At 37.9% G+C, this 20,719-nt stretch overlaps 1 protein-coding gene across 1 annotated transcript in view; it reads left to right on the forward strand.

Moving 5' to 3' along the window:
* Positions 1-20,719, forward strand: part of KIF27 (kinesin family member 27) — a 1,524,306-nt gene that overhangs the window by 581,342 nt on the left and 922,245 nt on the right. The window contains exon 8 of the mRNA XM_044083686.1: positions 4,465-4,589. Within this exon, the coding sequence (XP_043939621.1) occupies positions 4,465-4,589 (125 nt within the window). The remainder of the gene's footprint in view (positions 1-4,464; positions 4,590-20,719) is intronic.

Raw genomic sequence — 20,719 nt, forward strand, 5'->3', positions numbered from 1 at the left:
TAAAGTGTTGTATTTTCTCTTCATTGCTCAACACATGTAACCAATTTTAAATTTGGCTTCAGCCATTTTCAAGGTGTGGATCCAGTGTTCAAGCTCTTTCCCTTATCCATAATCCCTGTGTACAAATTGAGCTACCTCAGATCTCTTTTGCTGTCATAAGCAAAGGATGGATCTATGCATGCTCAGGATTTTTTGTGGGCTTTTTCTCAGATAAACAATTTTTTTCTTCTTCCTTTATTAAAGTACTTTACCCCGAGTAGTTCAGTACTTTTAGTCCTACCCTTTTTCTTAGTCCCTCATATCGAGCAGGACTCTACTTTCACATCTATATATATTTATATGTGTGTGTGTGTGTGTGTGTGTGTGTGTGTGTGTGTGTGTGTGTGTGTGTGTGTGTATCATACCTCTCCACTTCTCAGTGCAAGAAATCTGGACAAAGGCAGAAAGAATGAGGGGACAAAGGCCCAAAAATAAGGACAGAATTTAAATATTGCTCCTATAAATTTAGAAAGCTGCTAGAATAACAGGTTTTGCATTATTATGTATTTTCTGATGGATATAAAGTCTGTAACTCAAATGTCTGTCATTATTTAGTATTATTTAGTGACTTCAATCTACAATGATTTGCCAGAAAGCCACACATTTTATGAAGAACAGACCAAAAATATGAGGCAAAAATGTGGACAGTCTGTGAAAATCTGTACTGTTGAGAGGTATGCTGTTTGTGTGTGTGTGTGTGTGTGTGTTTGTGTGTGTGTGTGTCTCTCTCTCTCTAGATATATATATATATATATATATATATATATATATATATATATATATATATATATATAAAATATGGGAGAGTTCCCGTTTCCTCACTGTAGTGTGATCTGGGAGTTGTTTTTTTTGTTGGATTTATTTCAGAATGTTCAGATTCCAAAACATCAATCATATGGTCTCGATCATATGGTGTGTGTGTGTGTGTGTGTGTGTGTGTGTGTGTGTGTGTGTGTGTGTGTGTGTGTGTGTGTGTGTGTGTGTGTGTATATGTATATGTATATATATATATATATATATATATATATATATACACACACACACACACACACACATATATATATCTATATCTGTATATATATATATATCTATATATATATATATATATATATATATATATATATATAGGGACTACTTCTGTTGTTTGAAAACACACTTTTTCGAACAACAGAAAGCCAGGACCCACTTCAGTGAAAGTGCACTCAAGCAAAAGTGCACTTTTGCGTAAATCAGTTAACTGAAACACGGTACAGTGGGGGTAAGGAAATATACTCCAAGATCACACTACAGTGGGGGAAAAGGTATATTTACTTATCCCCACTGCACCATGCTTCGGTTAACTGATTTACGCAAAAGTGCACTTTCCTTGAAGTGGGTCTTTGCTTTCTGTTCAAAAAAGTGGATTTTCAAACAACAGAAGTAGACCCATATATATATATATATATATATATATATATATATATATATATATATATATATATATATATGTATGTATATATATATTTTTTTTTATATTTTTTTAAATATTTATTTGTATGTACATTTGTTTACCAGGAAAGTCCGACTAGGTTTGAGCCCATTTTCAGCTGAGGCCCAGGGAGAAAAGCTTCAACATATAAAACAGAAAAAATTTACAAGAACATTTTTATAAGACATATATATATATATATATATATATATATATATATATATATATATATATATATATATATATGTTTACTATCAAATTGACAAAGGAAGTTTCGGCGACCATGGGTTATTGAATGACAATTGGCCGTCCCGTGTTGCTGATCCTTCCCTTGTGCGAGTTCTGTTTAAGCGAATGCTCAGTGCATTCGCAAAGATGAGGTCTGTCATTGACCTAGAGATCACGGTAGAGTGGGGCTTGGGAATGTACCCTTTTCCCCACTGTAGTATGATTTCAGATTTGGAATATATATTTTGCAGGGCGTATGTGAGGTGCAGGGGGGCCAAATTTTCAGGTTACATATGGTGCAGTGTAGGACAGCATGTTAGCACCATGGGATTTGACCTTAGTCTTACGAAGCCTAGTTTTGCAGCCATTTGAGCCAGCAGCTACTTTTTGATCTCAAGTTTTTGTCTTGTAAAACCATCTTCATAGTAGCTATCACATCTGCTAGAAGAATTTCTGAGTTACAAGCTTTATGCGTGAAACATCCTTACATCATTTTTCACAGAGAGAGAGGCTAGCTAAGAACCAACCCATCCTGCCTCCCCAAAGTGGTATCAGAATCTAATATTCACCAGTCTATAGACTTGCCAGTTTTCTTTCCAAAGTTATCAAACAAAGGTGGATACTGTTTTGCATCTGCTGGATGTCCACACACAATTACGTTTTTACTTGGACAGAACAAAATCTTTTAGAAAATCAAACCAGTTATTTCTATCTTTTTCAGGCCCCAGACTGGGCAAACCTGTTTCAAAGGTTACCTTATCAAAGTGGCTCAGAGTCTATGTTACCTTTGTCTACAATCAAAATAAACGCAAACTACCTACTACAGTTTGGGCACATTCTATCAGATCTTTTTCCACTTTAGCGGTCTTTCATTCCAAGGCCTCTATGGAAGAATTATGTGCAGCTGCAACATGGGCTACTCCTTATCAGTCATTATAAAGTGGACATGGTCTCCAGGGGAAGAGCATCCTTTGGCTCTGTGGTACTCAGGAACATCCGTCCTTAGGACCGCCCAGGTTCAAAAGTAGCTGGAGACTCTGTCCCATCAATCAAGAATGAATGAAGATTGACAACACTAATGGAACATTACGTTAAGAACATAACTTCTTTATTTTTGATGTCTTCCAAACAGACAACTTCTTCTCTTAGATGGAAACTTTTTCTTGCATAGTTTTTTCTTCACATCTCATAAAATTGAATTAATATTTAAAAAGAAGCAAGTTTGTGGGAGATGTAGCTTAATGCAAATTGGCAGCACATGTTCTTTGATTGTTTTGTACTTAACCATATTGGAATAACTTTATTTTTTTTTACAGGTTGTATTTGGGGACACTTGTTTTATCTAAGTCATTAATTATTTTTAGTACCCCTATTCCTGTTTGTGTTAAAATAATTAAATACTCTTTTTTTATGGTCCATTTTGTCAATTGCGAGGAAAGTTATAACCAAGAATTGGAAGAATGAAGCTACACCCTCTTTCAAAGAATTCACAAATATTACAACCAAAGTATGTCATCTGGAAATTATCACCATTAAATTAGAATCTACTAAAATCACCTCCTACTATAATACGTAGACAAATTTCAAGGAACTGCTTGATAAACAAAAATAGCTATACTCATATCAATTGTAATAAATAGGAATTTTTTGAGAATCTTCATTGTTAGTAGACACGCTTGTAAATAGTAGTTCTTGTTTGCTCTTGTTCATGTTGTTTTTTTTTTATGCTCACAAATTTCTAAATACCTTTATTGTCATGATCAATTTGTTTAGTTAAAATCTAATAAAAAACTTCTTCAAAAAATATTCTGAAATAAAATAGAGCTATTTTCTCTGTGAAAAATCTGACCATTTAATGTGTCCAGTCTGTACTTCAGATTTAAAGATAATTAAGCTATTAAACCTCCATTTTTACTCCATTTCTTCACAATAATGTAAGACATACACAAATTAACAGGTGGACAAACAGATATGTAAATAGTTAAATAAATGATAGCTTTGAGCTTAATTTAGTTTTAAAATGTAAAAGTAAAACTAGAGAGGGTGGCAAGGTGGCACAGTAGTCTCACAAGTGTTCTCTAGTTCAGTTTTGGCTGGGATGCCTTCTGTGCACAGTCTGCATGCCCTACCTTTGTTTGCATGTGTTTTCTCTGGGCACTTTACATTCTAAAGACAACCTTTTTATAAAAAAAAAGGTCTGGCAGTCTACTTTCATTTCCTCCTTTACCTAGTAAACTCTATGGATAGCAGTGGCCATGGACTGGGTCACTATAGAAGTGGTTGCAATTCTTAAGTATGAATGGAATAGAAAAACAAGAGAAGTGTTTCTAGACTGTTTCTTTTAATTCATATAATTCACAGCAAAAGTAAACAGTGCATTTTAGTGGTTTACTTGTATACTTAGTTTGTTTTCTGTATGTTCTGCACATTTAGTTTGTGCATCTTCCCTAGTAACATAATTGTAACAGTACAGTGTGTGCTTTTTTTTTCCTCTCTGTAATTATGTGGTATTATTTTTCCTAGAATTTCTGCCAATGGCTTGTCTACCATGAATTAGTCCACTTATCTGGTTCATGAATAAATACCCTTCTAGGTGTGAAATCCTTGTGAAACAAAAATAATCTTGTGCCAAAAGACTCCAAATGAATGTGAAGAAAATGTCCTGATTTTTGCATTTAGACATTATATTGTTAGCATTGTGGTTCTGACAGACTATTTTTCTTTGTCAGGCGAAATATTAACCGTACATGGACAAAGAATCAATGCCCTGATCTTCTTGAACCTGAGGTCAAAAATGGTGTTTTCAGTTTGAATGAAATGCCAGTGGATAACTCCGAGTCAGAATTTACCACAGGTGAGCACAGTGCAAAAATGAAGTCGGCACTTCCAAATACATATTCTTTTATATGTTCATCATTTCCACGGCTGCAGCAGTCTTTAGGCTATATAGGCTGTTTCTTTTCCAGGAAACACCAACCAGCCAGCTTCACAAAACTCTGGCTCTCCCCACACCTTCACTGTAACTGCTGATTGTCTAGAAGGAAATCTGCAGTTAGAGTCAAGAGTTCTCTAGTTCTTTCTTGTCAACTTGAGGAGAAACATCTCTGGGGCTTCACAGAACCAGCAATCTGCTAAAAATCTTCATTTCTGGAAGCTAAGTCCCCATTGAGGAATCCCTCCACTGAGAAACCGTTGTCCTTTTAAGAGAAAAATGTATTTAATTTTATTTTGTATATAAAAGTGATATTTTCCCTTTAAGAAGCCCAGCATTTTTTATCAGAATGGGAACTTTTCTATCAGAGACCACTATTTTTAGATGTTAGTGTTATTTAACTAACTGGGGGGGGGGCTGTTTTGTGAAAAAAAAAAAAGAAAATGTGCTGCTTGTGAAAACTTCTATTTTGTGATTAAAAGTTTTACTTTGGGACGGGAAGGGATGTGTTTATCAGTGTAATACTTATGTTCACTTAGTGACAACCTACCTGCCATTTTGTTTTTTCCTCAGTATATTTATGAGTTTAAATGGAGTGCTGATAGGGAGTTAGTGTGTTGCTTGTACTGTTATTTTCTGAAGGGCTTTGTATTAAGTGAGTTAGTGTAAATGTGCTGTTTGTGGACACTCTGTGACAAATTATCTTCTGACCAGATCACTCCAGTAATTCTCAACACTTGTGCTGTCTCCTCCTCAGTTACAGTATAGGTGCTTACTCTGGTCCTGCTGATTCAAGTCCCACTGTACCTAGAAAGTAAAAAGCTTCCTCTGGTGCAGTCCTTTTGGCCACCACGAACCAGGGTTGACCCAAATCCTCTTTGGCTGTTCTAATATCCAATCTGGGCATGGGAGAATCGTCTTCTGTAGGGCTGGGAAACACTCTGTGAGATTCTTCATGGGATATTTAACGCAAGCGACCATTAGACTGGTGAGATGTATCAGTCTGTCTTCTTCCACAGGGAATTCTGTAAAGAAACAACAAAAGATTAAACACTGTGTTTCTTAAAAAGTCATTACAATTAATAAAGATGCTTTTCTTACTTTAGCAAGACATGAATTACAGGATGTGAATCCTAGTATACAGAAACATTACAGGTGGGTATCTCCTGTAAAGAAATTCCTCAGGAAACAGGGTCTGATGATTCTGATTATGACAGAGATTGGGCATCTTCTCCTATAGATTCACAAGCCCAGCTCTCTCACTGTGAGGAAAATATTAAAACTCTTATTGGACATCTTCCTCTATAGATTCACAAGCCCAGCTGTCAGACTGTGAGGAAAATATTAACTCTTACCCTCCTGTGGAGGAATTTATTTTAATCAGACTTTAACCAGGATGAAAGAAGCATTTCTGTTGGAATAAACAGATGTTCTCTCAAAACTGAGGTAATGTTATGATATGTTACAAATAGATATTCCTCATTCTCCTCCAATCCCTCATGTTGAATGTTGCCTGTAATCATCCTGATACCCAGCCATCTGTCCCTAAAAAGCAAATAAAATGTTTAAAGTTCCACAGACTCAAACATTTCTTATCTTTCACCCAGCAGACCCTTTCAGACCCAGAAGCCATATCCATTACTTTGCCTGCTGACAATAGGCTGATCTTGAACACTAACCCTTCTCCTAGTGACAAGGAAAACATGGTGTTAGACCGTCTTGGTAAGAGAATGTTTTCTTCTTGTACTTTAGCTTTCATAATTCTCAATTATCATGTATACAGGTTTATGCTTCGTTTACATGGACAGTCTGTGGGAATTTGCTACCACACTTCCAACATAAGAAAGCTTTTTTTTCTGAGTCAAATTGTTTCTACCTTGTCTCAGATATCCAAACATGCTTTGAAGAGTGTGTAAGATTATGCAGATGCAGTAAGCTCTCAGGTAACCGGCACTCATGGGGATTGGTAGATGCCCGATAACTGTAGTTTCTGGTTGCTTGAGAGTTACTGTTAAAAATAGGCCTGACTAATACTGTACCCTATACTACTGGTTTGACTTGTTCTCAGATTGGGGAACGAGGGAGTTTATGCATATCTTCCTTTTCAAAACTCTAAAACTCTAAAAACTTAAGGTATGTTTCTGCGGGGGGGGGGGGATGCAACACATGAAAATTGTACTGTATTTCTTTGATTTTTTTTTGCCAGTTGTTTGAATTCTGGTTAACTGAGAGTTTACTGTACTGTGTTTAGGGCCACTTCCACTGCTAAAGTGTTGAGAAGATAAGCCTTGTTATGTAACCAAAAGTTTGCAGATGAGGTAAAGGATGAAATCGTAGATTCTGCTTTAGACAAGGGTTATTGATTGCCTCTTCTGCTACCCAGGTTCTCAAACAATTGGATGAAGGAGGAAAATTGATTCCGATAGTTTCTAAGATTTTTCATGTACCCCAATATAAATCTTTTAGGTCTCCCTCTTTCACACAAAAAGCCAGATAAGGAAAACCAGATATATTCTGTCAAACAAGGAGCTAAAAAGAGTGGGAGGGAGGAAATAATAAGAAACAGGGGTCCTTTCAGAAAAATGGACAGGCCAGCTGTACAGAATGACTGTCAGCTATACTTTTGACCACAGTTTGGAATTCGTAGGAGTCTGCTATGTAATAAATGTAACAACTTCTATTGTAGGTTTAGTGAACAGATTTTGCCATAAGTTCTAAATGTACTTAATCGTACTGTTCAAGATATTATATATTTAACTCCATGTATTCCATTTATTCATTTTCCCATTTTTAAGTTTTTACAGCAGACTATACCGTGTGCAAGAACTTCAGCTCCCAAACTCTTCTTAACCATTGAAACAAATTAATACTGAAGGGCCTTCTTCCAGATGATACAAAGAAGGATGACAAAAGAAAGAAGAGAAAAGGGAAGATTAAAGGAAAGTAGGATGCACATTCCTGATCTTTTTCTCCAGTCGAGATTCCTAGATTGGATCCTACTATTCAGTCAGAACCAGGCCCTTCCAGAGCATCATCTGTGCTAGTGACCACAACTCTAATGAAAGGTATTTGCCTCTACCAGTCTGTATTGTCAGACCTAGCTCTGAAAAGAAAAGTGGGAAGCTTCTCAGAGCAGGAATTATTTAACATCTTCAGTCCATGCCTTCTTCCATCTTAATTGTTGGGTCTTTTAGGTTGAAGCAAGGCCCTGTTGCAAGCTTTACTAGTACAAAACAATAGCAGCTTTGCTCAGGTACCATCTGAAGCTCAGTGTTATCCCAGCCCCCTTTGTTTCTAGGGTGGCCAGAGATGATTCTCTTCCTTACACTTCATTGGATCCTACCACTGGCCCTTTCTCTGAGCTGCGAGTTTTGGGTGCACTTATGGACACTATTTTGTGTCCAGTGAATTCTTTCTTGATGTCAATGCCTTTGGTACTGGTGACCTCAACACTAACACCATTGATGCTGAGAGTCATGAGGCCTGAGGTTGATGATTAAGATGTGATGCTGCAATGATTGACAATGATCCATTTCGGGTTGTTTATAGTGTCAACACGGTGTGGATTCTAGTCCTGAATGATGAAACCCTACTTGCCATCTAAGTCAGGCCTGATACCAAATGTATTTAGCATCATGGCTGTGGTGTCAACCTTAGTGTCGACCTGAGTCACAATTTTAACCCCACTGACACTTATGGTTTTGTATCTGATCATTGAGATGAGAGATAGATTCCAAGGATATCTCCATTTGTAGCCCTAGAACAGACACCTATATCCATACACATCAACCAGCCTGGGACTCTGGGCTAGTCATCTTTTCTGTCAGCAGGACAATATACCAAAAGGCTTTTGAGGCTCTGAAAGTTTGAAGAGGAATCCTCTCCTAAGAACTTGGACTACTCCACTCTGAGTGTTCCAGGAAAGAGGACATGTAAAAGGAGACGCACATAGATTCCTCATCAGAGTCTCCCACTGCAGACACTGTCACTGACAAAGGATGGTTTCTCCAAGTCCTCTCTTGAAGATCCTGGTTCTTGGGAAATCCTACAGATGATGCAGCAGAGGAGTTTTTGGCGTGCCACCTCTCCAGAGGAAGAAATCTTTTAAAAGGCTTCTGGTGTACCCCATCAACAGGTGGTGCCACCTCCCAACAGAATAATGGAGCTGTTCTGTCAATGTGCAGAGAAGGAACCTGAGCTTGTAGAATCCATCCTTGGAAAGCCCATCAAAGATCTTAGACCTCCTAAGGACAGGCCACATAAGAGCAAGGGAGCCGTTGTATACTCCATGTTTGCTTCAGCTGCTGCCGTAAGAGACAAAGGCTCCTGAGGAAGCCCTGGAAGTTTATCCTCCAGATAATGAGTCCAACATTATGGATCACCTTGGGAAGTGCTTATATGCATCAAATACCCCCCTGTATTAGAAACATCAGCTACTTGATGCACATGATTAGATTTCAGAGGGATCTAGCTGATAAAACACTACAGACCATGTAGAAACTTACATTTGACAACACACAAAAACTGTTGGAGTCACAAGGATCAGGTTTTATTCATTATTCATCTTGATACTGAAGAAGACAAAGGATTTCAGGTCCGTACTGGATCTCAGTCTCATGAACCAGTATATTAACAAAAAAAGAATCAGATGATCACAGTGCAGTCCACCCTTCCATGCCTACAAGAAGGGAAATGAATGTGCTCTTTGGATCTTTCAGACACCTAGCTACACATCAAAATAGCAAAACGTTCCAGGAATTTTCTCCACTTCTGAGTGGGAGCTAGTCATTACCAGGTCATGGCCAAGTCCTTTAGACTAGCCATAGCCCCTGGGTGTTTATCAGTTTTATGGTGACAGTAGTGACACATCATGGGCTGTTTAGGGATCAAGGTATTTCCTTACATGAACAGCTGGCTAATAGCTACCAACTTGTGAGTCTCTCCAAGTCAAGGGATTATTTGTTCCATTTATGCATTTCTTTAGGAATATCTATCAATCGGGCAAAGTCACATCTGGAGCCAATGCAGACACTGACATTTGTTAGTTGCCACCTGGACACCAGATTAACAGTTGCAGGACTTCCAGCAGAAAGGATCCCTCAAATGCAAGAGGCAGTCACAGTCTTCTACACTGGTGGTTTCATCTACAAAAGCTGTTATCGGGAAGACCTTATCTTTCCCCACTTCCAACTTCCAAATGCACTATGAACACATCTGCCTTGGAGTGTGGGAACATTGTCCAGAAAGGTAGTCCAGGGAACATAGACACATTTGGAGGCCTAGTTACACATCAGTATCATGAAGAGAGGGCAGTCCTCCTACCACTGCAGGCCTTTCCAGGCCACCTTCCCAAGGGTGCAATATTTATTAATTTATTTTACATTTATTTACTGGGAAAGTCTGACTGGACACATGTCTTTTTTTCAGTGGAGGCCCTGAGAAAAAGCTCCACAAGTGACAATAATAAAAAAAAAATTCGTAAAGCAAAGATACATAATCATAAGGGATTTGTACAGTAGAGGTAATTTACAACATTTTACAGTACTAGTAAACCAGAGGATGGAACAAGTAAGACAAGTTAACTGCAGTCAGTTACAAATGAAACATATGTGCAATAACTTTGATTAGTAACTACAGATGATATTAGCATTTGCGTATGTACAAAGCATTTCATTTCAAAGGTTAATATTAATGCTCTACTAAGCAGTTTTGAGAACATAAGGAGTTTTCAGTAAGGAGGTAACACTCAAAGGAGATCAATAAATCAGGAGACCAGTGAGTGTAGTTTGTATTATCCAGGTGAGGTACAGTTACAGAGCTATGATTTATTAATGTGATTTTTCAACACCTTTTAAAGAGGGGCAAGGAGGTAGTGAAGGATATGTTGGAGGGCAAAGTGTTCCAAATTATAGGGATAAAATTTGAAAGAAGAGATTCACCTGCCTTCTTGTTGGCTTTAGCTCTGTCAAGCAAGAATTTTTGACTAGAGTGTGGGATTGTGGTACTAGAGTATGGTTATAACAGGTTTCAAAGTACATGAGTATTATTGGGTTGGTATAGTAATTTATGGGCCACTGTAAGTTGGTTGTAGAGTAAAATTTGAGGAAGTTCTAACCTTACAATGGCGAGTCCTGGTAGGGGAAATAGTTGCAAAGTTAGCTATTTTGTTACAACATGATTCCAATTTTGCTAAGTCAGTTTTTTGAGGTTAATGAAAATAGGAGAGGCATAGAGAAGTATGGACAGGAGATGAGTTCGGGCTATAGTGGCTTTAGTATCATTTGTAAGAAAGTGTTTGTTGTGGTAGAGAATGCTTAGTTTTTTATGCACCTTTTTAATAGTCTGTGAGATATGAATGTCATACTTAAGGTAACTGTGAATTTCAACACCCGGGAGCTTGGTTTGGATTGCTGTTGAGATAACAGTTTTGTTTAGTGATGTTACTGTGAATGAGGGAGAGGGTAACAGTGAGTTTTGTGGGGTGGAATAGCATACGTTTAGTTTTGTTTGGATTAAGGATCAGCTGAGAGTTTTGATCCAGGCTTCTACTGCTGAAAAGGTATCTTGGGTCTGAGACTGTAATAGTTCTAAGGTGGAGTTTGCACAAATAAGTGTGGAATTATTAGCATATTGGATGATGGAGGCCTGTTGGGTGGCAGTACAGAGATCATTGCTGAAAAGAGAGAAGAGGAGGGGTCCAAGGATGGATCCTTGAGGAACCCTTAGGTTGACAGCCAGAAGGGGAGAGAGCTCTTGCTGCCAGAGGACAGCTTGTTTACATTCTTGTAAGTAACTTTGGATCCATGTGAGAGTGGACTGATTGAGATTTAAGGAAGCAAGCACAGAAATTAATTTAGTATGTGACACCATATTGAAAGCTTTAGAAAGGTCCAGGAATATTGCTGAAATGTACTTGCCATTGTTTCTATGGGAGTTCACTGTGTTTGTAAAGGGCAGTAGAGTAGTGGTGGTGCTGTGTGAAGGATGAAAGCCATGTTGAGTACTGGATAATTGTTTGTGACAGAGGAGGAAAGACAAGAGTTGTTTATGGATGCATCTTTCAGAAAATGTTGATAGTTGAGATAGTATGGCAATAGGGTGGTAGTTGGTCAGTTCTGCAGAATTGCCACCTTTGTGGAGTGAAATAATGTGGGAAATATTCCAGATGTCTGGGACTATGTTTTTAGCTAGTGACCTGCTAATGAGGTTATGGCTTCTGCAGCTATGCTAAGAAAATCAGTTAGGAGTTTGTTTGCTGCTAGTGTAGTGGGTTTGAGTTTATAGAGTAGTTTTTTTGTATCGTGGCAGTGGGGTTGTGACTGTACTTCTGTACTTGGCAGAGGGTGTTGGAGGCAGATGAATGATTATTTTGTTTAGCAAGGGTTAGGATGGATTCAGTAAAGAATTTATTGAACTGGGTAGCAATATTTTCAGAGGTGCTGGATGTATTAGGGGAGGGCATTTTTGCCCTTCTGCGTGTGAGTATATTGTTAATAGCTGTCCAAACTTTTTGAGGGTTGTTTTTATGCTTTATGCAGTAGCCATACATTCTGACAATATGGCTGTAGTATTGTACATCAATAAAAGGGAAGACCAGGTCCTACCCCATCTGTCAGAAAACATTGATGGTTTGGGAATGTGCCATCAACTTGCAGTGCTTCTTTTAAAAAAATCCCATCCTGAGACAAGCCAAAACGTTAACAGACAAATTGAAAAGATACCTTCTAATTCCTTATAAGTGGTTTCTATACAAGTCTATAGCTAGGTTGCTTTTCCACCACTGAGGAAGCCTTGCTGTGAACTCTTTGCTTAACCCTTTAGTAACAAATGCAGCAACTTCCTTTCCATAATCCCTCCAAAGGATTAGATTCCTAGAGCCACTCTCATCAGTCCTTGGCCCATGGATTTCTTCTATGCATTTCTTCCATTACTCTTCATGATGAAGTTTATTCAGAAGGTTGTACAAAGTGAAGGTCATTCTCATAACACCATTTTGGCCCGATCAGGTTTGGTTCCCACTTCTTTCACCTCATTTAATAAGGAGACCTCTTCTTCTGGACACCCAGCCAAGACTCTAGTCACACTTGTCCAGCGTGTTTCACCTGTGGAATTCAGTCTGTCAGACTTACCTCATAGTTTTTCCATTCCCTGTAATGGACCAGAGGTCTGGCATACCTACCAAGTGTGGTCCAACTTTTAACAGCATCACAAAAACCTTCAACCAGAAAGCCATATAAAGGTAAATGTCATGAATTTGCCTTGTGGCCACACAAGAACTGAGCCTTTTTATAGTCAGTGTTCTAACAGTTGTTTTTTTCTTATCGGATGCCTTCAGTAAGAGTTGTAGCTTCTCAACAATTAATGCTCACATTGCTGCTATCTCCACCTAACATCAGGGGTTCAGTCATTTATCTCTGGCTTCTCAGAGAGTTTGTAAAGTCTTCCTTAGAGAGATATTCCTGTGTAGATAACCGTACAATGACCCAGCACCTCTATGGGATCTTAGTTTCTTACTTGAAAATTGGACTTGGCCCCCCCCCCCTTAAACCAGCTGCAAATACAGATCTGAAGTTCCTGTCCTGGAAAACCACTGCAACCAAGAGAGTCTCAGAATTACATGCACTGTCCCCGTGAACCTCTCTACATTCCTTGTCTCAAAAGCAATGTGTTCTTTAGCTTTAACCCAGGTTTTATGCCTAGCATAGCATTATAATTTAACTTTAACCAAGTAATAAATCTTCCAGTGTTCTTTCCACAATACTCAAATGGGAGAATGCAAATTAAATTGTTTGTTCATGCATAAGCTATAGCTGACTATTGAAATCTCAGCACTCGAAAAGGCGAGTGAGACAAGCTGAAAAAAAAAGACCAAAAACATATGAGAAGAGCAAATCTCGAAAATTACTCTTCTCCTTAAAACTTCTTTTTTTTGGGGGGGGGTCGCCATACCTCAGAGAAAAGAGAATATTCAGAGAAATGGCATGTTGGACGTATATGTAAGTCTGAACTTTCCTTTCCTCCATTCAGTCTGCATATTCCGGGACTCTCTCTAGTGGATCCTGACATTTCAAATGGTTACCTAAACAACTTCCATTTTTACTTAGATCACACAAAACAGACAAGGCAGCAGCAATTTGCATCCTTTGCTACAAACAAATGGGAAAGGAAGGTTATGAAGGTGACATTGTCCAGATGGCTATCTGACCATATTTAATAATGCTAGTACACATCTAGTCAAATATCTTCACTGTTACACATATACAGCCCATGCCACAAGAGTAGTAGCAATATTTTTGGCTTATTTCGAGAATCTGTTTGTAGAAAACATTTGCACAGCAGTTACATGGACCTCATTGCTAATGTTTGCAAAGCATTATAAGCCTAATGTAATATCAGGATCAAGAGTCTTATTTGTTTTTTTATGCAAAGTTTACTGAAATCACGAAGTATTTCAACAAGGAGATTCAATATTTACAAAATAAGGTTGTTTAGTAATAATAAAGGAATATACAATGCACTCCTAAAGAAACTGACAAGCGTCTTTCAAAGCTCTTAAAGGAAAACAAATTCAATAGTTTTAAAAAATTTCAGCTTTTGTAATAATTTACAAGAATTATTCCGCCAGGTATGCAACCAAGTCCAGAAGGTTCAGAATTTTTGCTTGGACATTTTTATATAAAATATTTTTATACCTCAAGCAGACTTTAAATATTTTTCCTCCGGTAGATAGCAAATGCTGGAGGTGTGATAGGAAAGAAAGAGGTAGCTGGAAACATGTTTTTTTGGAAGTATATGTATACGTTTGGTGGATGGGGGTTGCCCCCTACAAAAACAAGTTTAAAGGAGAAAAATGATGTGCAATGTTCATTTTTCTCCTATCCTTTCTGTCCTTTTTTCAGTATTTTGGGACTTGGCATTGTGATTCTTGGCATTTCATTGGAGAGCCTAATGTACCTGCCCACCTTCCCCCTACCAAATTGTCACATTGGCATTGCTGTGGAGGAGAATCTAGAGGTCAAGAGTTTAAAACCCCTGTTTAACTATATGTATATATTAGGGATACCAATGAAGTTCTTATATTGTGCTAGTCATATAGGTGTAAGCTATAAACTGTTAAGTCTTTCCTTCAGCTGTTTTCAGTGGCCGGACTCCATCTGTAGAGAGTCAGTGCACTAATGCTTGATTGGATTGCAGGAGATTCTAAAAGATACCAAAAAGGAGCACCTTTGGTGATCAGTCCAGCTGTTAAAGTGCACAGAGAAGAATTAACCAGATCTAGGTCTATAGTGAAGTATATAACTTTCATATATTTATTCTTTTATTTTACGGTTTTCTTTCTGTTGTAATTGAATTACATTTTGAGGGGTTGATTTGGGTACATAGTGTTGTTTTGGGAAGGACTGGTATGTGTTTTTCATGTAGTTTCTGTTTTTTTCTTCTGTTTAATAGATTTAGGCAGAGTTTCTTAACTGATACTATGGATAGACTAGATACTTTTTAACATGAGCAATGTTTATTGTTTCACATTCATTTGTCTTTTTACAGACTGCAATTTTTATGCATGGTACACTAAGTAGTATTGATTTAACATTTGTTGACTGGGAAAGTCCGACTAGGACACAACCTATTTTCAGCAGAGGCGCGAGGAGAAATGCTCCAGAAGCATGTCTTTGGAATGTGGGAGGAAACCCACGTGAATGCATGGAGGACATGCAGACTCCATACAGAAGGCATCCCAGCCAAGAATTGAACCAGAGAACCTCTTGCTGTGAGGCGACAACGTTAACTGCTGCACCACTGCGCCACCCATCATGTATCCTAGTATAGTAGAAGTATAGTACAATACAATGCTATCAACCCAAGGGATATTTCTAAGCCTAGTCATGCTCCCAATAAATTTAGTATTAGTAATATTACTAAAATTAGTAATATTAGTTCCCAAGGGTTTTGTAGGGATATATTTACCTGGATATTAATGGCCGAGCATTTACAAGCTTTCTCTGTCTAATAGGGACATAGGTGCCAGACCAGGAGGTATATTTATGACTCCCCATCCACTGGTCCAAGTTTTGCTTGAGTAAAGTGCAGGATGAACTCTGCTTCACATGGATGGGAAGCCTGTTCCAGATAAGGGGAGCCTCTGAAACATATACCTGTCCCTCCAGCATGTGCTGTTTATGTTGCAGGCAAGGTTTAGTTCCATGGATCTGGTGTTCCTGATGTTGTTAGTTTACGGATATGCAACAGGTTCATTAAGTTTGGATTGGAGGATGCTTTGTAGACCAGGTATTAGTCACCTCTCAGCAGCCTGTAGGAGACTGAATACAAGGACAAGGCTTTCAGGTGGACTGCATAGGACTTGTTTTGCACACCATGTGTTCTTTTTATGAGGAATCTGTGTAGGTGCTCTGATTGCTACAGATGTCTGGCCACGTACATACCGAAGGGGGACACAGTACTTGGTGATTGGTCTTATGAGAGCATAGTACAATGTAACAATGACACGTTTGGATCTAGATACCATATCTCTGTTTATAAGTTGTGCATCGTAGAATGATTTCCTCACTACAATAGAAGAATGATGGTCAAATTTCAAATCACTGTGTACATGTGTTCCTAAATCCTTGACTAAAGACTCTGCTCTTAGGGATATACTGTCAGTGTAGTAGTTTGCTGAAATGGCTGTCTTTCTTTAAGTTACTGTGTTGCATTTACGGTCACATGAACTATGACCGAGTCATACTGGTACTTTTGGTTCAATGACCTAAATGCATACATGATTGGGATGGATCCTGGTCCCTGACAGACAGCTGAATGTGACCTACCCTTACTTAGCCTGGTGAGTGGGACATCTGTGTGCCTCACAATGGAGTCTTCAATGACCAATACATTGGGTTGTGTGGTGGTGTGCCTTATGGGCTTAGAATGTGAAATTCCATAGGATGTGGCCATATATCTCATGTTGAGTGTTGATTTTCTGGAATGTTCTTGAGATTGATAGGGATACTTTTTGTTTTTGCAATGTATGGGAAGTCTTTGAGGTTTAGGGCAATTACATTTATGGGCCACAGCATATGTAAGTCTATGTGTTTGGTCTGTATGTGAGGTAGGTGTAGTGTGTGTGTGTGTATTACTGACAACCTGTTTGTTATTATGCTTGTATGCGAGAGCCTTGCCTCCAATGACATTATATAACTACATCTTTCATACATCATATCAGTTTATTGATGAAGTAAGTGGTTATCAGTAAACATGAGAAAAGATCAGTTTGGATTTGTTACGAGTAGGTATTGCCTATACAGCCTTGTGGGCATTGCCTCAAGACACTCATATCCATGAGGCGGGCTGCAGAAAGAGCAGGGAAGTGCATGTCCATGACAGTGGATCCTTATTTCATGTTCTACAAGGGAATGATACAAGAGACAGGTTTACAGCTGCCTAGCTTCATTACTTTAAGAGTATAGACTCCAGTCAGAATTGCCTAAGACCAAACTCATGGGGGGGGGGGGTGCTCCTCAGTGCTCAAACTAGTTGCCCTTTGTACAACTAAGTTCTGTAGAAATTTCAAGGCTAGTTTTATATGGAAGATTTCAATTTTATGTGTCTACATATATACAGAGTACTGCTAACCTCAACCGGGTGATGAAAATGTGCCAAATTTATAGAGGCAGAGAAAAGTGAGTAAATAAAGCAAATAGCCCTGTGACCAATCAAGCATTTTCAGTTAAAGCCTTCCTGTATGATTCTCAGCTTAGACAGACCAGGCCACCTTCTTCTGCCACTACTTTCTTAATGTAAAACCACTCCATGGTTGGCCCAAAGTGAATTTAAATAGAGCAACCAACCAAACTAGCTAGAAACACACACTTTTAAAATGACTACAATGCAGAGAAACCAACAGCATGGTAAGTGAAAAGCAATGTCAATTTACAATGATAAAGGGCAGAAAAGTACAATAAATAATTTGAAAATGCAGCAGCAGTACTCTAAGTATTTTATAAAGGTGCAAAAAATACAATTTAAAGTACTTGTCTATGCTTGGATGGCAGTGGACACAGTGTGTTTGGAAGCAAGTCAAGAGCTGTGCAAATACTCCTACATTATAGAGGCAGGGTTACTAAACAAAGCAAATAGCCCCCTGACCATTCAAGCAGCCTCACTTAAAGCATTCTTGTGTAATTATTAAATCAGACAGACCTAACCATATTCTATTGCCACTAGAAATATAGCCCCAGGCCTTCTTAATGTAAAACCACACTGCTGTTGGCCCAGAATGAATTCAAACAGGATAATGAAACAAACTAGCTAGAAACACATGCTGTTAAAATGACTACAATGCAGGGAAACCAGCAACAAGGTCAGTTAAAAGCAGTGACTGTTTACAATGATAAAGAGCAGGAAATTCAATAAATAATTCAAAAGTACAGCAGATATACTCTTATATGTCTTATAAAAGTGAAAAAATCAATGTAAAGTACTTATCTGTGCTAGTCTGGCACTGGGTACAAGCCAAGTGTCTGTGAGTTCAGTGGAAATTATCTCACCTGTAAAAGTGCAATGGCTTCAGTTACACCATGTTTGGAGTAATTTTCTTGACATTTCTACATCATTTACTCTTCAGAAAACTATTACTTGCCAATCTAGTATAATCGCTGAAATTTGTTAAATCATACTTTTGATTGATTTATACAAGCTTGTCATATTAAACAATAACTGCATCTATGTCTCCCACTGCCCATTAATAACCTTCAATTTAACTAAATGCATGTTATAAGACAGCAGGCTTTTAAGAATTTTAACTATTGTTCTTATTTGTTATTCTGCTTTGCAGTACTGGTGATTTTTTGTATAATCTCCACCAGTTTTCATGAAACACCTCCATGCAAGAACAGTATATATGCTCATGTTAATTTCATTAAATCTATTCTTCTAAGCTTTCCCATAAGTTCCAATTTTTTATCAAGAATTTTCCTTTGCCCTCAATTTCTTTCATTCAACTTTCTCAACTCACATATATCTGGTTTCTCTTTTCTTCCATTTTCTTGTAATTTTTTTGCCACTGTCACTAATAAAGTAATGATTTTACATGTCTGGGGTTTTTCATCTTCCCCCAGCTTAAGTGGAATAACTCCTTAGTGAAGAAAAAATGCTAAAGAACTTTCCATTTCCCTATTTTCTTAGTTCTGATTTACATTGTGGAAGTTCTTCACAATCCCAAAATATATGTTCCCATGTTCTTCTCTCCATCCTTTCACAACTCCAGCACATCTCCTTGTTTGCAACAGCTTTTACAATCTCTAGAGTGTAAAAATACCTGTGTAGGCATTTCCAACCAAATATTCTAAATTTTCTTAACTTTTAGCATATTTAGGAGCTAAAGATAACAGTCTCCATCAATCTTTATCTAGGGGTCTTCACAGTCTCTTAATCCCTGACAGAGGTTTATTGTGCATTGATCATGTAACTTCAGGGTAACCCTGTACACTTTACTTGTAACTTGTGTCTTTGTTGCTATGTCTGACCTTGCCCCAGTTGTGAAGTTCACTATACTCTCTTTGGTGTGCCTGTGTAAGTGTTATCGGGTCTATATTACGATGTCGAAAGACGAGTGCACCAAGCACATCTTTATTGACACATAAATACCGACCTTTTGAAATGCTGAATAGACACTTCAGTGAATTTTTTCCTAGGGGGAAAAATCGCTTGGCCATAATCGGGGATTTGCTCTTTTCCCCACTGTAGTACAATCTTGGAGTTGGTATATTTAATTTGGGGGGGGGGCACAGCCCCCCACTATGTAGGGTTTGAAAGTTTTTTTGTTTTTGTACAGCCGAGTGATTTTTTTCCCTAGGAAAAAATTCACTGAAGTGGCCATTCGGCATTGGAAAAGGTTGATATTTATGTGTCGATAAAGACGTGTTCAGTGATTTCGTCTTTCGACATCATAATGTAGACCCAAGTTATCTCTTAGTTTTTTCCCTAAGTTCTGACTTAAATCCCAAATAATTTAATTGGTCCTCTTCTTGCAGATTGCACTCTAGTTTCTTATCAAGTTTTTATTTCTTTCCCACTTAAAAGTTGCTTCCCAAATCTGGATTCTTTGCATTTCTTTTTCCATATATCTGATGCCTTTTGCATTCTTTTTTTCTATTTTTTTACATAGAGAATAACCAGTAGGTATTATCCGATTTTCCCAAGCTCTGCAACTGTTTGAATATAATATTTTCTTACTAGAACTTTCCTATAAAATTCTGTGCAAACCCTTCAGCTGTATAATTTGCTGTAGTCTTCTATATCACCATCTGTTTTTCACCTTGGTCTTGTTTACCCTTATCCAGCAGCATTATTTTCCATTTAGGTGGATACTTTTGGACTTTTATCAGGTACAGTAATGTAAGCTGTGTGGCTTTAAAATAGATCTCAAAGTCTGGGATGCCAGTCTCCTCTTCTCTTTTGGCAGCAACAGTTTTTTTGTTGCCCCCCCCCCCCCAAAAAAAAAATTTTTTTTTGCTTATTTCTTAATATTTGCCATACTTATTCTTCCATTTGATTCCACATGTAGTATCAGCAGGATCAGGAACATTTTCATTGCCAGTACCTTATTCTCTTCTTCTATAAACATCATTTTCCATTTTCTTATTTTACTTATTATCTTTAATGTTATTTCATCCTATATTTCCTTAGCAGCCTGTTGTATATATTGTCTTAGTCAAACTCCTCTATTTCATTTTCTCTTAACCCTACAAGAATTGGTAGTTTTGTACCAAGTCATGCATTTGTAACTGTATAGTTCATCACCATTGCTTTAATTTTTTTTATTTATTTACTTTGTATTCTAAAACTTTCATGAAAATAAGCAACTTTTTTCAAAAAGCTTCCCTACGTCTTGATATAGGTTATTTATTTACAGTATTGTGTCCTCTGTAAATATTGCTATTTTTTCCTGCATAGCTCCCTTCTATAACCTGCTGTTTCTGACAACCTGATGTCTCTTGCCAAAGGTTACTAGAAGAATGTGAGGAACAGTGGAGAGAGTGGACAGCCTTGTCTTG

Source organism: Protopterus annectens, chromosome 9.part0, assembly GCF_019279795.1.
Source record: "Protopterus annectens isolate FY-2018-M chromosome 9.part0, PAN1.0, whole genome shotgun sequence".
Taxonomy (NCBI): Eukaryota; Metazoa; Chordata; order Ceratodontiformes; family Protopteridae; genus Protopterus; species Protopterus annectens.